The sequence below is a fragment of the Mustelus asterias genome, chromosome 3 (genome assembly GCF_964213995.1).
Source record: "Mustelus asterias chromosome 3, sMusAst1.hap1.1, whole genome shotgun sequence".
Classification (NCBI taxonomy): Eukaryota; Metazoa; Chordata; class Chondrichthyes; order Carcharhiniformes; family Triakidae; genus Mustelus; species Mustelus asterias.
In genome coordinates, this window is record NC_135803.1 from 89,610,408 (window position 1) to 89,629,683 (window position 19,276).

Here is a 19,276-nt window from a genome sequence, read left to right on the forward strand (position 1 = left end):
CTCCACCTGCATTGCCGCTTTCAGTGACCTGTGTACCTGTACACCCAGATCTCTTTGCCTATCAATACTCCTAAGGGCTCTGCCATTTACTGTATATTTCCTATCTGTATTAGACCTTTCAAAATGCATTACCTCACATTTGTCCGGATTAAACCCCATCTGCCATCTCTCCGCCCAAGTCTCCAACTGATCTATATCCTGCTGTATCCTCTGATGGTCCTCATCGCTATCCGCAAATCCACCAACCTTTGTGTCGTCCGCAAACTTACTAATCAATCCAGTTACATTTTCCTCCAAATATATATATATATATATATATACACAGCAAAGGTCCCAGCACTGATCCCTGAGGAACACCACTTGTCACGGCCCTCCATTCAGAAACACACCCTTCCACTGCTACCCTCTGTCTTCTTTGACCGAGTAACAGTTTTAACAACACCAGGTTAAAGTCCAACATGTTTATTTGGTAGCAAATGCCATTAGCTTTTGGAGCGCTGCTCCTTGAAGGAACAGCGCTCCGAAAGCTAATGGCATTTGCTACCACATAAACCTGTTGGACTTTAACCTGGTGTTGTTAAAACTCTTACTGTGTTTACCCCAGTCCAATGCCGGCATCTCCACATCATGACTTCTTTGACCGAGCCAGTTTTGTATCCACCTTGCCAGCACACCTCTGATCCCATACGACTTCACCTTCTGCACCAGTCTGCCATTAGGGACCTTGTCAAAGGCCTTACTGAAGTCCATGTAGACAACATCCACTGCCCTACCCTCATCAATCATCTTCGTCACTTCCTCGAAAAACTCGATCAAGTTCGTGAGACACAACCTCCCCTTCACAAAACCATGTTGCCTCTCACTAATACGTCCACTTATTTCTAAGTGGGAATAAATCCTGTCTCGAAGAATCTTCTCCAATAATTTCCCTATCACTGATGTAAGGCTCACCGGCCTGTAATTACCTGGATTATTCTTGCTACCCTTCTTAAACAAAGGAACAACATTGGCTATTCTCCAGTCCTCTGGGACCTCCCCTGTAGCCAGTGAGGATACAAAGATTTCTCTCAAGGCCCCAGCAATTTCCTCTCTTGCCCCTCTCAGTATTCTGGGGTATATCCCATCAGGCCCTGGAGATTTATCTACCTTGATATTTCTCAAGAACCCCAATACCACCACCTTTTTGATCTCAACATGACTCAAACTATCTACACATCCTTTCCCAGACTCATCATCCACCAAGTCCTTCTCTTTGGTGAATACTGACGCAAAGTACTCATTTAATACCTCGCCCATTTCGTCTGGCTCCATGCACAGATTTCCTCCCTGTTTCCTCAAATGTTCATCCTTTATTGGTCTTTATTACGTGGGACTTATATCATTGGTCATCTTTACCGATTTCATGGTTGAGTAGAATTGCTTTGATTAAGATGAATGTGTTGTGTGGGCTGCTTTATCGTCTGAAAATGCTACCTAGCCTGTTGTTTGCTAAGGTCATGAAATAAATTGACGGGTTGTTTAGTTCTTCTGTTTGGAACAAGAAGAAACGTGTCTAAAATTAGCTAAGTTGCAGTTGCCTGGCTCTAAAGGAGAGCTAGAGATGCAAAATATTAAAATGTACCAGTTAGCTTTCCACTTAGATTTATACGAGAATGGGTTAGGAGAGACCCTTTCTCCATGGCTTAATGCTAAAGTTATCAGTCCTTGACTCCTTGCGGTCACTTTTATTTCTTAGGAATCCTATGATGGTGTGCTAACCCTATTGTTATTAACACTCTAAAGGCATGGAGAATAGTCTGAAAGTTGGAGGGGAAAACTAATTAACTCTTTCTCCAATTCAGAGTAACTTGGATTTACCACCAGGTCTTATGAATCATGGTTTTGATATCTGGAGGGATAGAGGTCTCTGTAGACTAGGGGGAGTGTTTGACGGCTCTACTCTGTTATCCTTTGAGCATTGGTACTAACCGTTTGATATTCTGAAACAAATCATTTTTAGATATTTGCCACTTAGAAACTTTGTCCTTAATATGACAATTTTTATTTTTTTGCTGAGATTTCCCCGGTGAAAAGATCCTGCTCTCTATGCAGCACAAGCATTTAGTTAGTACGTTTTACGACACTCTATGTTTTAAATCTGGTGATAATGCATTGGACAGGTTGCAGTCTTGGGAGAGAGACCTCACAGTAAATATTGATGAGGAGAAATGGGGTGATATTTGGTAATAAAGAACAAAGAAAATTACAGCACAGGAACAGGCCCTTCGGCCCTCCAAGCCTGCACTGACCATGCTGCCTGACTGAACTAAAACCCCCTACCCTTCCAGGGACCATATCCCTCTATTCCCATCCTATTCATGTATTTGTCAAGACGCCCCTTAAAAGTCACTACCGTATCCGCTTCCACTACCTCCCCCGGCAATGAGTTCCAGGCACCCACCACCCTCTGTGTAAAAAATCTGCCTCTTACATCTCCTTTAAACCTTGACCTCGCACCTTAAACCTGTGCCCCCTAGTAATTGACTCTTCAACCTTGGAACAAACTTCTGACTATCCACTCTGTCCATGCCTCTCATAATCTCTATCAGGTTGCCCCTCAACCTCCGTCGTTGCAGTGAGAACAAACCAAGTTTCTCCAACCTCTCCTCATAGCTAATGCCCTCCATACCAGGCAACATCCTGGTAAATCTTTTCTGTACCCTCTCCAAAGCCTCCACATCCTTCTGGTAGTGTGGCGACCAGAATTGAACACTATATTCCAAATGCGGCCTAACTAAGGTTCTATAAAGCTGCAACATAACTTGCCAATTTTTAAACTTAATTTCCCCGGCCGATGAAGGCAAGCATGCCGTATGCCTTCTTGACTACCTTCTCCAGCTGCATTGCCACTTTCAGTGACCTGTATACCTGTACACCCAGATCCCTCTGCCTATCAATACTCCTAAGGGTTCTGTCATTTACTGCATATTTCCTATCTGTATTAGACTTTCCAAAATGCATTACCTCGCATTTATCCCGATTAAACCCCATCTGCCATCTCTCTGCCCAAGTCTCCAACTGATCTATATCCTGCTGTACCCTCTGATGGTCCTCATCGCTATCCACAATTCCACCAACCTTTGTGTCGTCCGCAAACTTACTAATCAAAATGTGCTAATAAAACTTCAGTTTGTAATAGAAGAAAAGAAATTCAGCTTAAGATATTGAACCGTCTGCATATTACTCTAAGGTTGCAGCACAAGTTTGACCCTGCCATATCCTTGTAATGTCGGAAGTGCAGAGTGGACATGGGAGATTATCTGCATGCTTTTGTTCCTGTGTCAAGATTAATGCCTGTTGGTTTAATGTTCTTAAAGAGCTTGAGAGGATCTTTGATGCAACCTTAGAGTTCGATCCCTTGCATCTAATATTGGGTTTCCCAGACAAAGTGATCAAAAATGCAAATAGGAAAAGGCTGTACAATATCCTAAGATTCACAGCACGGAAGAATATCCTTTTGTTCATGGATTAGTGATAAATCTCCTTCAATTCGAATTGGAATAAAATCATTTTGGAATGTAGACCAATGGAAATTTTGACTTGTTTCCCCCCCCCCCTCCCTTTCTTCGATATATCCTTTTATTACATGTATGGTGGGAGGCGCTGAATACAATTAATAATCCAAACCAACTCTGTTGGTAATTTATTTTTCTCTCACTTCCTATTTGTAATTGTTTGAAAATGATCTTGCTGTACTGTACCAATTTTTTAAGAGTTTGTTGTGTTTTTTTGTACAAAATGAAAAATCTTCAATAAAAATATATTTTTAGAAAAATATTTAAATTCTCAAATCCAACTTCTACCCTTGCACTTCTGATTTTAAAATGGGGAATAGGAGCAGAATTCCTTGAAGGTCGAATAGTGGCTTGAACCTCTTGAGGTGGCTCTGTGCCTCCATATTGGCAGCATTTTCATTTTGACACATGGAGGTCAGGATTCCCAATTCCAGCAGAGAAAAGAAGATGTGTAGAGCAGTATCCTTCAGATGTGTCTTTTTTACACTGTAGGCCTGGAGGAGCTCCCGAAAATCCACAAGGCTTACCTTCCACCGATGAGACACTTCCGCCTGATCAGACACTCCCGGCTGATCAGACAACCCTATCCGATCAGTCACACCAATCTCCACAATTTTTGATTCAGCCCATTCCCCCCCCATGCCTGATTTAAACACTCCTGATCACCTCCCTCCTCCAAGATGTCCAATTGAAACTGTTAAATATTTCCTCACCTTCTCAATGTGTAACCCAATTCCCTCCCTCTGCCCACAGGCCACAGTGTCAGACTTACTTGACATACACTCCCCACCTGCTTTCTCATTGACAGTCAACCTGACAACCTGTCAGGTGGGAATATGTTACAAACATTTCAAAGGAACTATTCTTTTCCACTCAGCGTGAGAATATGTTTGAAACCTAGCTCATAGTGGGTACGTCACACTTTTGTTTTTGCTCCATTCTATTTGTTTTTCTGAAACATAGCCACTTCGTCCCTAACCTTAGATATCCATCCATACCCCCTCCCTCTTCATCCCGGGACTTCATATCCCTCATATTTATTATGTACTAACAATTAACATGGCATGTAGAACACAGATAGTTCAGCAGTTATTTTTAAATGAGAAAAATAAAATATATGTTCATATATCTCTGTCTCTTTGCTGTGGAGAGACAATATAAGGAGTAAAATTCTTAAAAGGGGTGCAGGAGCAGAGATCTGGGTATGTATATATATATGTGTGTGTGTGTGTGTATGTATGTGTATAGATAAGTGGAGAGAGCAATTAAGGAAGTATGTAGTATCCTGGGCTTTATTAATAGGGGCATAGAGTACAAGAGCAGGGATGTAATGCTGAACTTAGAAAGAGTTTTAACAACACCAGGTTAAAATCCAACAGGTTTATTTGGTAGCAAATGCCATTAGCTTTCGGAGCCCTGCTCCTTCGTCAGATGGAGTGGATATCTTTCAGAGTCCTGCTCCTTCGTCAGATGGAGCAGATATCCACTCCATCTGACGAAGGAGCAGGGCTCCGAAAGCTAATGGCATTTGCTATCAAATAAACCTGTTGGACTTTAACCTGGTGTTGTTAAAACTCTTACTGTGTTTACCCCAGTCCAACGCCGGCATCTCCACACCATGCTGAATTTATCCAAGGCACTAATTAGACCTCAGCTGGAATATTGTGTACAGTTCTGGGCGCCACACTATAGGAAGGATGTGAACGTATTAGGAGAGAGAGTGCAGAAGAGGTTTATAAGAATGGTTCCAGGAATGAGAAACTTCAGATAAAAGGATGGATTGGAGAGGTCGAGACTGTTCTCCTTGGAGAGAAGGAAGCTAAGAGCAGATTTGATAGAGATGTTCAAAATCATGCCGGGGCTGGACAGAGTACATGGGGAGAAACTGTTCCCACATGTAAAAGGATCGAGAATCAGAGGGCACAGATTTAAAACGATTTGAAAAAGAAACCACTATTATGTGAAAAACAGTTTTTCACACAATGAGTAGTTTGGATCTGGAATGGGCTGCCTGAAAGTGTGGAAAGCAAATGGAATGATGGCCTTCATTTCAAAGAGAAAGGAGTATAAAAATAGGGAAGTCTTGCTAAAACTATACAAGGCATTAGTTAGACCACACCAAGAGGTTTGGTTCTATGGAGACATTCAAGAGGACATTAGATGATTATGTGCAGGGGTATGGGGAAAAAGCAGGGGAATGACACTAAGACATGATGCTCATTTGGAGAGCCGATGCAGACAGAATGGGCCAAAATGGCCTCTTTTTTGCACCATAACAATTTGGTGATACTCCTTGCACTTTTTCGATTAGTGCCATGGGATTTTTTATGTCCACCAGAACAGGCAGATGGGGGTCACAATTTACTGTTTAAAGACAGTACTTTTGACAGTGCATCTCTGCCTCTGGAGTGTCAGCTCAAATTGTGTGACTGAATCCAAGAGTGATGCTAGAACCTACAACCTTCTGGTTCAAGCATCAGTGTGTCACCACTTGGGTCAGAGTTTCTCATTCTCCATTCTGATCTGAGCGTATGACAGTACATAATAATTGATGACAGGAAGGCTATGGCAGGTGAGGACCTAGAAACTATCATTATCACGAAAGAGGTAGTGTTGGGCAAGTTAATGGGGCTAAAGGTAGACAAGTTTCCTGGTCTTGATGGAATGCATCCCAGGGTACTAAAAGAGATGGCGGGAGAAATAGCAAATGCACTAGCGGTAATTTACCAAAATTCGCTGGACTCTGGGGGTGGTTCCCGCAGATTGGAAAACAGCAAATGTGACGCCAGTGTTTAAAAAAGGAGATAGACAAAAGGCGGGTAACTATAGGCCGGTTAGCTTAATTTCTGTAGTAGGGAAAATGCTTGAATCTATCATCAAGGAAGAAATAGCGAGACATCTGGATGTCCGAGGTAGGTTCTTTACTCAGAGAGTGGTTGGGGTGTGGAATGGACTGCCTGCAGTGATAGTGGAGTCAGACACTTTAGGAACATTTAAGCGGTTATTGGATAGGCACATGGAGCACACCAGGATGATAGGGAGTGGGATAGCTTGATCTTGGTTTCAGATAAAGCTCGGCATAACATCGTGGGCCGAAGGGCCTGTTCTGTGCTGTACTGTTCTATGTAATATTTTCAAGCAAAAGACTATAGGGTGGAATTTCTCTTGGGCAGGGTGAATGTACTATTGCTAAGTTTACGGATGACACAAAAATAGATGGGAAGGCAAGTGGTGTGGATGACATCAAGGACAGGATTTTCCATCCCTGCTTGTCCCAAAACCAGAAAATCCCGAGGTCAACGGACCTTTGCATGGTCCGTCCCCGCTTGCTACAATTCCTGTGGCAGGCGGAAGGGGAAAATTCCCCTCCCAAGAGTCTGCAGAGGGATATTGATAGGTTAAGTGATTAGGCAAAAACTTGGCAGATGGCATATGATATCGGAAAATGTGAAATTATGCACTTTGGTAGGAGCTAAATATTTTTTAAATAGAGAAAGACTGCAGAAAACTGCAGCACAGAGGGATTTGGAGTCTTTATAAATAAATCACAAAAATTAGCATGCAAGTTCAACAGATAACAGGGAAAGCAAATGAAATGATGGCCTTCATTTCAAAGGGAAAGGAGTATAAAATAGGAAAGTCTTGCTAAAACTATACAAGGCATTAGTTAGACCACACCTAGAGTTTCAGTCCCCCTATCTAAGGAAATATATACTAGCTTTGGAGGCAGTCACTATTTTGATCCCGGGTATAGAGGGATTTTCCTATGAGGGCAGGTTGAGTGGTTGGGCATGTACTCACTGGCGTTTAGAAAAATGAGAAGTGACCTTATTGGGACACACGATTCTCAGGGGGCTTGACAGTGTAAATGCTGAGAGATTCTTTCCTTTTGTAGGAATGTCTAGGACCAGAGAGTATAATTGCAGTGTAAAGGGTCGTTCATTTAAGATAGAAAGAGGAAGAATTTCTTCTCTCAAAGAGTAGTGAATCTGGAATTTTTTATTGCAGAGGGCTCTCGAGATTGGGTTGTTAAATATATTCAAGACTAAGAAAGACAGATTTTTAATCAGTAAGGGAATCAAGGGTTATGGGGATGTAAAGTAGGAAAGTGGAATTGAAAATTATCACATCAGATCAGTTATGATCCTATTAAATGGCAGAGCAGACTCGATGGGCCGAATGGCCTACTTCTGCTCCTAGGTCTTGTGATCTTATGGTGGCGTGGTGGAATAGTGGTTCACCTGTATAAATCCAGTGTCACTTTTTGTGATGTATCTTGCTACCCTCTCCAGCTTATCGTGATGCGATGGAAATCTCTTGTTTTAAAACAGTGACCTAGACTTCGATGTACAGGGCGTAATTTCAAAATTTGAAGATAGAGTCATAGAAGTATGCAGCATATATAAAGGCCCTTTGGCCCATTGCGTCTGAACCAGTCAAAGGCAAACCACCTATCTATTCTAACCCCATTTTCTAGCACTTGGCCTATAGTCTTGTATGCCTTGGCATCACAAGTGTACATCTAAATACAGATGACATCAAGCTTGTAAGTATGAACCATGAGAAGGATAAGGATAAACTTCAAGAGGACATAGACAGGTTGGTGGAATGGGTGAACACAGCAGATTAAATTTAATAGAGAAGTGTGAAGTGATGGTAGGAAGAATGAGGAGAGGCAATATGAATTAAAGGGTGCAATTTTAAACACGATTCAGGAACAGTCAGACCATGGGATAAATGTGCTCATATCATTGAAGGTGGCAGGGCAGGTTGAAAAAATGGTTAATAAAACAATCGGGATGTTGCATTTCATAAAGAGAAATGTAGAGAACAAAAGCAAGAAGTTATGGTAAATCTTTATAAATCTCTGATCTCAACTGAAGTATTGCGTCCAATTCTGGGCATTGCACTGCAGGGAGAAGTATGTGAAGACTCTGAGAGGATGCAGAAAAGATTCACCTGAATGGTTCCAGGAATTGGGGACATCAGTTGCAGGATAGATTGGAGAAGCTAGGGTTTATTCTTCTAGAACAGAGAAGGTTGAGGAGAGATTTGAGATCAGTTTTCAAAATCTTGAGGGATCTTGGACTCCAGTTTAAGGTGCTTGACAAAAGAATCCATGACAACACAAAGAGAAACCTTTTTTATTGCCTGAGGGTGTAGTGAAGCTATCAAAGAGGAATTAGATAAGTACCTAAAGAGAAAAAAATTGCAGGACTTTGCAGAAAGAGCAGGAGAGTGGGACCAGCGGAGTTGTTCTAGCAGAGAACTGGTATGGACATGGCAGCCGGATGCTTCCTCCCTGTGCTGCAACCATTCTGTGATTTAGTAGATTTGCAAATCTCTTGTGAAATGCAAACAGACAAGACTGGAAATACACAGCAGATCAGGCAGCATCTGTGAAACAGAAACAAAGTTAACATTTCAGTACAATGACTTTTCATCAGAGCTGGAAAAACTTCAAGAAACAGAAGTTTAAAAGTGATAACGGAATGGGGGCTAGGAAATAATAAAGGGGAAGATCGGTTTAGGATAAATGGCAGGAGTGTGTGATGGATTACTACCCAATTGTCTATGAATGCAGCTCCAAAACTTGAAGCTCACCCTCATTCAGGACAAAGCAACTTGATTGGCATCCCCATCCACCATTGGTGCACAGTGTACCATCTACAAGATGCACTGCAACAACTCACCAAGATTGCTTTGACAGAGCCATCCAAATCTACAACGTCATGGGCAGCAGGCACAAAGGATCAGCACAACCTGCAAGTTCCCCACCAAGCCACTGACCATCCTGATTTGGAACTTTATTCCTGTCCCTTTACTGTTGTTGGGTCTAAAATCCAGGAACTCCCTCCCTAACAGCATTGTGAATATACCTACACCATAGGGACTATAGTGGTTCAAGAAGGCAGTTCACCACCACCTTCTCGGCACGGTAGTACAGTGGTTAGCACTGCTGCTTCACAGCTCCAGGGACCTGGGTTCAATTCCCAGCTTGGGCCACTGTCTGTGTGGAATTTGCACATTCTCCTCGTGTCTGCATGGGTTTTCTCCGGGTCCTCCGGTTTCCTCCCACAGTCCAAAGATGTGCGGGTTAGGTTGATTGTCCATGCTAAAATTGCCCCTTAGTGTCCTGGGATGCGTAGATTAGAGGGGTTAGCAGGTAAAATATGGGATATGGGGGTAGAGCCTGGGTGGGATTGTGGTTGGTGCAGACTCGATGGGCCAAATGGCCTCTTTCTGTACTGTAGGGTTTCTATGATTTCTCATGGGCAGTTAGGGATGAGCTTAATGCTAGTCTTGCCAGCAACCCTCACATCCCATGAATTAAAAAAACTACAAACGGTATAATGGTTCAAGGGAAAAAGGTATAGTATAGTATTGAGACACTAATGGTGGGTCCAGAGGAGATGTAAATGGCACTAACAAACATTATGAACTACAGGCCATGTAAAAAGTGAATTTGAAATGTCAGCCGAATTTTGAATAGGCGCCTCTGTTCTGGAGGTGCCTATAATTTCACACTAATTAGTTTCATGAGCCATGCTAATTGAAGGTGAAGTTACAGCATATGTTTGCAGCAACATAGAGAATGTTTGCTGGCCACCTAGCTTGTGGAATATTCGATAAAGGAGCATTCGGGGCAGTATAGAGATATCTTTAGACCTATGCCAGACCTGGGAATGTATAATACAACCATAACCCCATTATAAGTTCACTGCGTTCATTCACTATCATTGACATCCCTCATCATGATAAGTATAAAATCCAGTAGAAGAATACGTTTTTAATCATGGAGAAAACAAAATATGAATGAAATGAATTATGCTGTATTTTCAGTAAGAAGAACTAAAAAGAAGTGTGACTGATGGAATTGTCTCCTTGCGGTGAGATCAGCAAAGATGAACATTGTTTCCAAAAGAAAAAATATATCTTAAATCCTGAATTGGCTGAAAACGCAAAATCTTTGTTCTCTGAAGCTGGACCTATCATTCATGGTTTGGATGTCGAAATGTCCAGAGGATGTTACTCTGAACTTCCAGAAGGATGGAAGAGAATAGTGAAAGAAAGAAAGACACGGAAGTCATCTGGAAAATGTGACATTTACATTATAAGGTGAGAGATATTCTTGTTATTAAATCACAGGTGGTGTCTTTGTTACACAAGGTGGTGAAGCAAGGCAACACTTCTGCGGCTAATTTAAGGCGCCCCTAAGTGCCTTGATTCACTAATCCAAGTATTTTAATACCACGGGCCCTCCCAAACATGACACTATCAGAAATGTGGTTGTACCTCACTAATGTACTTGCGCACTGTGACTCCTAATGGAAAAGAAAGTTATTCTGTATAGTGGCTTACTAGTAGAGACATTAGAACATTAGAAATAACTTTTCCAAGATCTCTATAGATGAAGAAGATTAATTCAACCCAAGTTATCGCCCATAATATAACTAGGTCTCCACTAGTTGTTCAGTAGGTAAATATACTGCCTGAAATGGAACTGAACCATGCAGTCGAGAAGGTCTGGGTTCAGTACGACGTGCTTGCTGCATTTGCTCATTTCAAGGTGGCAGGTTGGAATCAGCTCTGACGAGGGGTCATTTAGACTCAAAACGTTGGCTCTATTCTCTCCCCACAGAAGCTATCAGACCTGCTGAGATTTTCCAGCATTTTCTGTTTTTGTGTTGGAATCGGAGTACCTGAGCTGAGAAAGTGGAAAAAGCAGCTGGCGTTCTATTCCTGATCACTGGTTCAGTGATATCTGCTGGAAAATACCATTAAATGGATACTATAGACAAGAGTAGCAGTTTGATTGTGAGGGCTCTGTGAATGATTAATGTGCATGCAATTACTGTCCAGGTATAAGATACCAATCTTCTCCTTGGTGCAAAAGTTGGTTTGGTCCACTATGTATTTTTGCATACAAGACTGTATCCGAAAGTTCCAGTAAAAAGTTGCAGAAATCCATGACCTTTGTGTGAAACATGAAGCAAACGTCCAGGGCTTCTATCCATAAAATTTCTCCTATTTTTATGTCAACTAACCACTAGTTCTTTTATTCTTGTTTTTTTTTTTCATTTCACCCTGCCCATTTCCATCCAGTTTTGCTCTGCTCCTTCAGCCTTGCAATATTTAAATGACAACTGACTCTTCCAACTTCAGTCTTAGTTCAGTCTTATTTTAAAGCTCCTCTTCCTGAAGCCAGGTATTGGGAAGAAGGATTTTCTTTAAAACATTCCCAGTGGTGGAGGGCCATAACAAAGGATGATGGAAGTGCATGGTTTGATGATGCTGGGATCAGCATCTTGGGAGAAACAGCTATACTGAGAAAGAAACAGAGGGATAACTCAGGGAGGATATGATCGGGATATAGTGGCACAGTAATGTGGTGATGTTACTGGACTAGTGATCCAGAGGTATGGACTTTTCTAGAGTTTGAGCATTAAAATTCAGAATTAGTTGAAGAAAGGTGAGGAAATAAAAGTGACAATGAAGCCGCTATTTCATCATAAAACTATTACTGTGGTTCAGATTTTATTTTGGATTCACCTGTACATCCCATTTGCTCACAGCATCACCAAAACAAAAACAATGGAAGCTGTTATTGAGCAGACAAAATCCATTCCGCAACCATCACATTTCAAATGCAACATAGATAGACAGCATTATCAGTTTATAGAAAAACATTTCATTATAAATATGGAGATGGGGATTTATAGTGACAATATAATCAATTATTTGGATTGGGGGAAGAGCGGATTTTAGTAAACTAAGGCAGGATCTGGCCATGGTAGCCTGGGAACAACTAGTGGAAAATCTAGTTCGGGGGGGGGAGTGGGGGGGGTGTTCAAAAAGGAAATGGGGCAGGTATATGTCGAACATATTCCCTCCAGGGTGATAGGAAGGAGTAACAAACCTAGAGAACCATGGATGACCAGAGATATTTAGGATGCGGTAAGAAGGAAAAGAGAGGCTTTTAGCAGGTACAAGAGGAGCAAATCAGCAGAAGCGTAGTGGAGTACAGAAAGTACAGTGTGGAGCTTCATTAAACAATCATGAGAGCAAAGAGGGGATATCAGAAATCTCTAGCTGGTAAAAGTAGGGGAGATCCCAAAATATTCTAAGTATATCAATGGAATAACCAGGGAAAGAGTAGGACCCAAGTGGGGCAAAGGGGGCAATCTACATACGGAGCCAGAGGACATCAGTAGAGTGTTGAATTAATACTTCGGGCCTGATTTTTACCATCAAATTGCGCCTGTTTTTGGGCGCGAAAACTTGGTAAAGTCAGGCATGAGGCGAGTAGCGTGATGCACACCTGCCTCCGCGCCCGTTCCACCTTTACCAATGACTGAAAATGGCCGCCGTCTGGACCGCGTCTGAAACGGGCACGACGTCAATTTAAATGCATTAGAACAAAGAACAATACAGCACAGGAACAGGCCTTTCGGCCCTCCAAACCTGCGCCGCTCATGTGCCCAACTAGACCATTCGTTTGTATCCCTCTATTCCCAGTCTGTTCATGTGGCTATCTCGATAAGTCTTAAACGATCCCAGCGTGTCCGCCTCAATCACGTTGCTTGGCAGTGCATTCCAGGCCCCCACCACCTTCTGTGTAAAATATGTCCCCCTGACATCTGTGTTGAACCTTGCCCCCCTCACCTTGAACCCATGACCCCTTGTGTTCGTCACCTCCGACCTGGGAAAAAGCTTCCCACTGTTCACCCTATCTATGCCCTTCATAATTTTATACACCTCTATTAGGTCGCCCCTCATCCTCCATCTTTCCAGGGAGAACAACCCCAGTTTACCCAATCACTCCTCATAGCTCAGACCCTCCATACCAGGCAACATCCTGGTAAACCTTTTCTGTACTCTCTCCAAAGCCTCCACGTCCTTCTGGTAGTGTGGCGACTAGAACTGGACGCAGTATTCCAAATGTGGCCTAACCAACGTTCTACACAGCTGCAACATCATATGCCAACTTTTATATTCTATGCCCTGTCCAATAAAGGCAAACATGCCATATGCCTTCACCACCCTCTCCACCTGTGCTGCCACCTTTAAGGATCTGTGGACTTGTACACCCAGGTCCCTCTGTGTGTCTATACTCCTGATGGTTCTGCCATTTATTGTATAGCTCCCCCTTACATTAGATCTACCGAAATTCATCACTTCGCATTTATCTGGATTAAATTCCATCTGACAATGTTCATCACTATCCGCAACTCCAGCAATCTTTGTGTCGTCCGCAAACTTACTGATCACACCAGTTACATCTTCCTCCAAATCATTTATATATATCACAAACAGCTGAGGTCCCAGTACAGAGCCCTGCGGAACACCACTAGTCACAGACCTCCAACCGGAGAAAGACCCCTCCACTGTTACCCGCTGTCTTCTATGGCTAAGCCAGTTCTCCACCCATCTAGCTAGCTCACCTTTTATCCCGTGAGATTTAACCTTTTGCACCAGCCTGCCATGAGGGACCTTGTCAAACGCTTTACTAAAATCCATATAGACGACATCCACGGCCCTTCCCTCGTCAATCGTTTTTGTCACCTCCTCAAAAAACTCAACCAAATTTGTGAGGCATGACCTCCCTCGTACAAAACCATGCTGTCTATCGCTAATGAGATTATTCAGTTCTACATGCGCATATATCCTATCTCTAAGAACCTCTCCAACAATTTCCCTACCACGGACGTCAAGTTCACCGGCCTATAATTACCCGGGTTATCCTTGCTACCCTTCTTAAATAACGGGACCACATTTGCTATCCTCCAATCCTCTGGGACCTCACCTGTGTCCAGTGAAGAGACAAAGATTTCTGTTAGAGGCCCAACAATTTCATCTCTTGCCTCCCTGAGGAGTCTAGGATAGATGCCATCTGGCCCTGGGGATTTGTCTGTCTTAATGTTTCCTAAAAAACCGAACACTTCCTCCCTTGTAATTGAGATTTTTTCTAACGAGTCAACACATCTCTCTGAGACATTACCAGTCAACATGTCCCTCTCCTTTGTGAATACTGATGCAAAGTATTCGTTTAGGATCTCTCCTACTTACTTTGGTTCTAAGTATAATTCCCCTCCTTTGTCCCTGAGAGGTCCAATTCTTTCCCTAACAACCCTCTTGTTCCTAACGTATGTATAAAATGCCTTAGGATTCTCCTTAATCCTGTCTGCCAAGGACATTTCGTGACCCCTTTTTGCCCTTCTAACTCTCTGTTTGAGTTCTTTTCTACTTTCTCTGTATTCCTCCAGTGCTCCATCTGTTTTTAGCTGCCTGGACCTCATGTATGCCTCTTTGTTCTTTTTGATTTGACCCACAATTTCACTGGTTATCCACGGCTCCCGAATCCTACCTTTCGTATCCTTCCTCTTTACAGGCACATGCCTGTCCTGCAGTCCTATCAACTGCTCCTTAAAAGACTCCCACATGCCAGATGGGGATTTACCCTCGAACAGCCTCTCCCAATCAACAGCCACCAAACCCTGCCTAATTCGGCTGTAGTTAGCCTTCCCCCAATTCAGTACCTTACCCACAGAACAACACTCATCTTTTTCCATTACTATCCTAAAGTTTACAGAATTGTGGTCACTATTTGCACATGTTCCCCTACTGAAACTTTGATGACCTGACCGGGCTCATTCCCCAGTACTAGGTCCAGTATAGCCCCCTCTCTAGTTGGACTGTCAACATATTGTTCCAAAGAACCTTCCTGTATGCATTTTATAAATTCTTCCCCGTCCAGGCCCCCAGCCCTAAGCGATTTCCAGTCTATACAAGGGAAATTGAAGTCTCCCACTACAACAACCCTATTTTTTCTGCACCTGTCCAGAATGCATGCATTTAAATTGGCTTAATGGGCCATTACCACCACATTCGCCGTCCAGATTCGGTGCAAAGGTCCAATTCAGGCACCCCAGCTTCTGAGGAGGTACGTTCATACTTCCAATGGCTCTCTGACTCAGATCGGTGGATGGGAGAGGTGGGGGGGGGGGGGCGGGGGGGGGGGAGGCAGGTCACATGGCTCTCTGGTTGGGGGGGGGGGAAGAGGTGTGTCAGATGGCTCTCTGGTGGGGGGATAGAGGCGGGTCAGATGGCTCTCAGGTGGGGAGAGGGAGGTGGATCAGGTGGCTCTCGAGTGGGGGGGAGGGAGGCGGGTCAGATGGCTCTCTGGTGGGGGGCGGCAGAGGCGGGGGGGGTTGTGCTGCCACTCTGTGTGCGATCGGTGAGAGGGTAGGGGGGGTCCGCTGCCACTCTGCGTGCAATCGGTGGGGGGAAGGGGGGTCGGTTGCCACTCTGCGTGCTATCAGTGGGGGGGGGGGGAACTGGGGGGAGGACGGGATCAGTCTGGGTAGCGGGGAAGGGGTGGGAGGATAAGGGGGTCAGTTATGTTGTGGAGGTGGGGCAATGTCGTGGGGGTCAGGGGGAGGCATTATCCGGCCTGCGATCGATGTGGCAGAGGAACGTTTGTAAAAGTTTTTTTACTGCGCATGTGTAGTTGAAGGCTCCGATCGGAGCTGCAGGATTTCAGGTGCGATAAGCCCCACCCACAGGCTTCTGCAGCGCGATTCGGAATCACTGATTTTTTTTCAGGCAGGATGTGTAAGGGGGCGCCTCAGAATAGGTTTAAAAGTCGGATCTGAAACACTCCCAGATTCAAGTCCGCCCGGCACTTAGAATCAAAGTGGTAAAATCGGGCCCTTCACATCCGTCTTCACCCAAGAGAATGAGGATGAAGGTATGGAACTCGGAGAGAAACTGAAGTTCTTGAGAAAATTCACATAGGGAGTGACATGCTATTGGAGGTGTTAAAAGTGGACAAATCTCCAGGTCCGGATGAATTGTGTCCCAGGCTGCTGTGAGAAGCAAGCAAGGAGATTGCAGGGGCTCTGACCCAAACTTTCAATTCCTCTCTGGCCAAGGGCATTCGGCCTCTGATATTCGGGTAAGCGTTCTCCAAGGCGGCCTTCGCGACACACGACAGCGCAGAGTTGCTGAGCAGAAACTGATAGCCAAGTTCCGCACACACAAGGACGGCCTCAACCGGGATATTGGGTTTATGTCACACTATTTGTAACTCCCACAGTTGCGTGGACCTGCAGAGTTTCACTGGCTGTCTTGTCTGGAGACAATACACATCTTTTTAGCCTGTCTTGATGCTCTCTCCACTCCCATTGTTTTGTTTCTTAAAGACTGGATTAGTTGTAAGTATTCGCATTCCAACCATTATTCATGTAAATTGAGTCTGTGTCTTTATAAGTTCTGTTTGTGAACAGAATTCCCACTCACCTGAAGAAGGGGCTTAGAGCCTCGAAAGCTTGTGTGGCTTTTGCTACCAAATAAACCTGTTGGACTTTAACCTGGTGTTGTTAAACTTCTTACTGTGTTTACCCCAGTCCAACGTCGGCATCTCCACATCAAGGGAGAGGTGCCAGAGGACTGGAGAACAGCTAATGTTGTTCCACTATTTAAGAAGGGTTGTGGAGATAAACCAGGAACTACAGACCAATGAGTTTCATGTCAATGATAGGGAAACTACTGGAGAAAATTCTGAAGAAGAGAACCTATCTTCACTTGGAGAGACAAGGTTTGATCAGGGACAGTCAGCATGGCTTTGTCAGAGGGCCATGCCTAACAAATTTGATTTTTTTCTTGAGGAAGAGACCAGGTGTGTAGATGAGGTTAGTGCAGTTGATGTAGTTTATATGGATTTCAGCAAAAACTTTGACAAGGTCCCAAATAGGAGACTTATAAAGAAGGCAAATGCACATGGGATACAGGGTAATTTGAGGACGTGGATTCAAAATTGGCTTAGTTGTAGGAGACAGAGGGTGATGACAGCAGGCTCCTTTAGTGACTGGAAGCCACTGTGCTGGGTCCCCTATTATTTGTCATTAATATAAACAACATGGATGACTGCAGGGGAGGGGGGTAAGATTAATAAGTTTCAGATGACACAAAGATTGGCTACAGGATGATAAAGAGAGCTGGTAAAATAGGCAGATAAGTGGCAGATGCATTTTAATCCTGAAAACTGAGGTGAAACACTTTAGAAGGAATAATTTGACAAGGACGTATTCAACGAACGACATAACACCAGGAAGTTCTGAGGAACAAAGGAACCTTGGCATGTTTGTCCATAGATCTCTGGAGGTGGAGGCTCGTGTTAGTGGAGTGGTGAAAAAGGTTTATAGGACACTTGCCTTTATCAATCGAGGCATAGATTTCAAAAGCAGGGAGGTCGTGTTGGATAAAAGCAAATACTGTGGATGCTGGAACTGAATCAAAAACAGAAAATGCTAAAAAATCTCAGCAGGTCTGACAGCATCTTCTGGGGAGAGAATAGAGCCAACGTTTCAAGTCTGGATGACCATTCATCAGAGTTGCCATGTTGGAGTTGTATCGAACTTTAGTGAGGCCACAGCTGGAGTAGTGTGTGCAGTTCTGGTCACCACATTATAGGAAGGATGTGATTGCACTGGAGGGGGTGCAGAGGAGATTCACCAGAATGCTGCCTGGGATGAAGCATTTAAGTTATGAAGGGTAATTGGATAGATTTGGGTTGTTTTCATTGGAGCAGAGAAGACTGAGGAGTGATCTGATCAAGGTGTTCAAGACAAAGAGGGACATGGACAGGGTGGGTCGAGGGCAGCTGTTCCCCATGGTTGAAGGGTCAGTCATGAGGGGCAGGAGGTTTAGGGAGATGTAAAGAAAACCATTTTTATCCAGAGGGTGATGACAGTCTGCAATGCTGTGCCTGGGAGAGTGATAGAATCTGGTTGCCTCACATCCTTTAAAAAATACCTGGATGAACAGTTGGCATGTCATAACATTCAAGGTTATGGGCCAAGTGCTGATAATGGGATTGGTTGGGAAAATTGGGTGGTTCTCATGTGTTGGTGTAGACTCGAAGGGCCTCTTTTGCACTGTGATTCTGTGAATTAAGGATGGGTAGTAAATGCTGACCCAACCGGTGACATTATATCACATGAAAGAATAGGGGAAAGAAATGAGGACACGATGTATTATTTTAAAATGAATGCCAATTTTCTTTCTCTATTTAATGGGACATGGGCATTACTGACAAGGCCAGCATTTGTTGCTCATCCCCAGTTGCCCTTGAACTGAGTGGCTTGCTTGGCCATTTCAAAGTCATCCACATTGCTGTGGATCTGGCGTTACATGTAGGCCAGACCAGGCAAAGACGGCAGAGTTCTTCCCTAAAGGACATTAGTGAACCAGATGGATTTTTACAACAATCCACAATAGTTTCATGCTCATCATTAGACTTTTAATTCCAGATCCCATGTTGGGATTCCAAAGCGGGAGGTGTAAACTCCATTCAATTCCTTTGCCCAGATTATCCCAAAAAGATGGTTTATCCGATATTGTGACATAGCTTATTGGTGTGCCACATCTGGTTGCTACTCTTTTATTAGTTCAGGAGATATGGGCATTACTGGCTGAGCCAGCATTTGTTGCTCGTCCCTAATTGCCCTTGAACTGAGTGGCTTGCAGACAACATTTAAGAGTCAACCATGTCACTGTGGATCTGGAGTTACCTGGCCAGACCAGGTAAGGATGGCAGATTTCCTTCCCTAAAGGACATCAGTGAACCAGATGGGTTTTTATGATAATGGGCAATGGTTTCATGGTCATTAGACATTTAATTACAAGATTTAGATTTTTGAATTCAAATCTCACCATCT

At 43.6% G+C, this 19,276-nt stretch overlaps 1 protein-coding gene across 11 annotated transcripts in view; it reads left to right on the top strand.

Annotated features, from left to right (window-relative positions):
* mbd4 (methyl-CpG binding domain protein 4) overlaps window positions 1–19,276 on the top strand; it is a 46,528-nt gene that overhangs the window by 7,589 nt on the left and 19,663 nt on the right. For all 11 annotated transcript variants that reach the window (XM_078209312.1, XM_078209308.1, XM_078209317.1 and 8 more), the window contains one exon: window positions 10,398–10,673. In XM_078209312.1, the coding sequence (XP_078065438.1) occupies window positions 10,426–10,673 (248 nt within the window). In that variant the 5' untranslated portion in view covers window positions 10,398–10,425. The remainder of the gene's footprint in view (window positions 1–10,397; window positions 10,674–19,276) is intronic.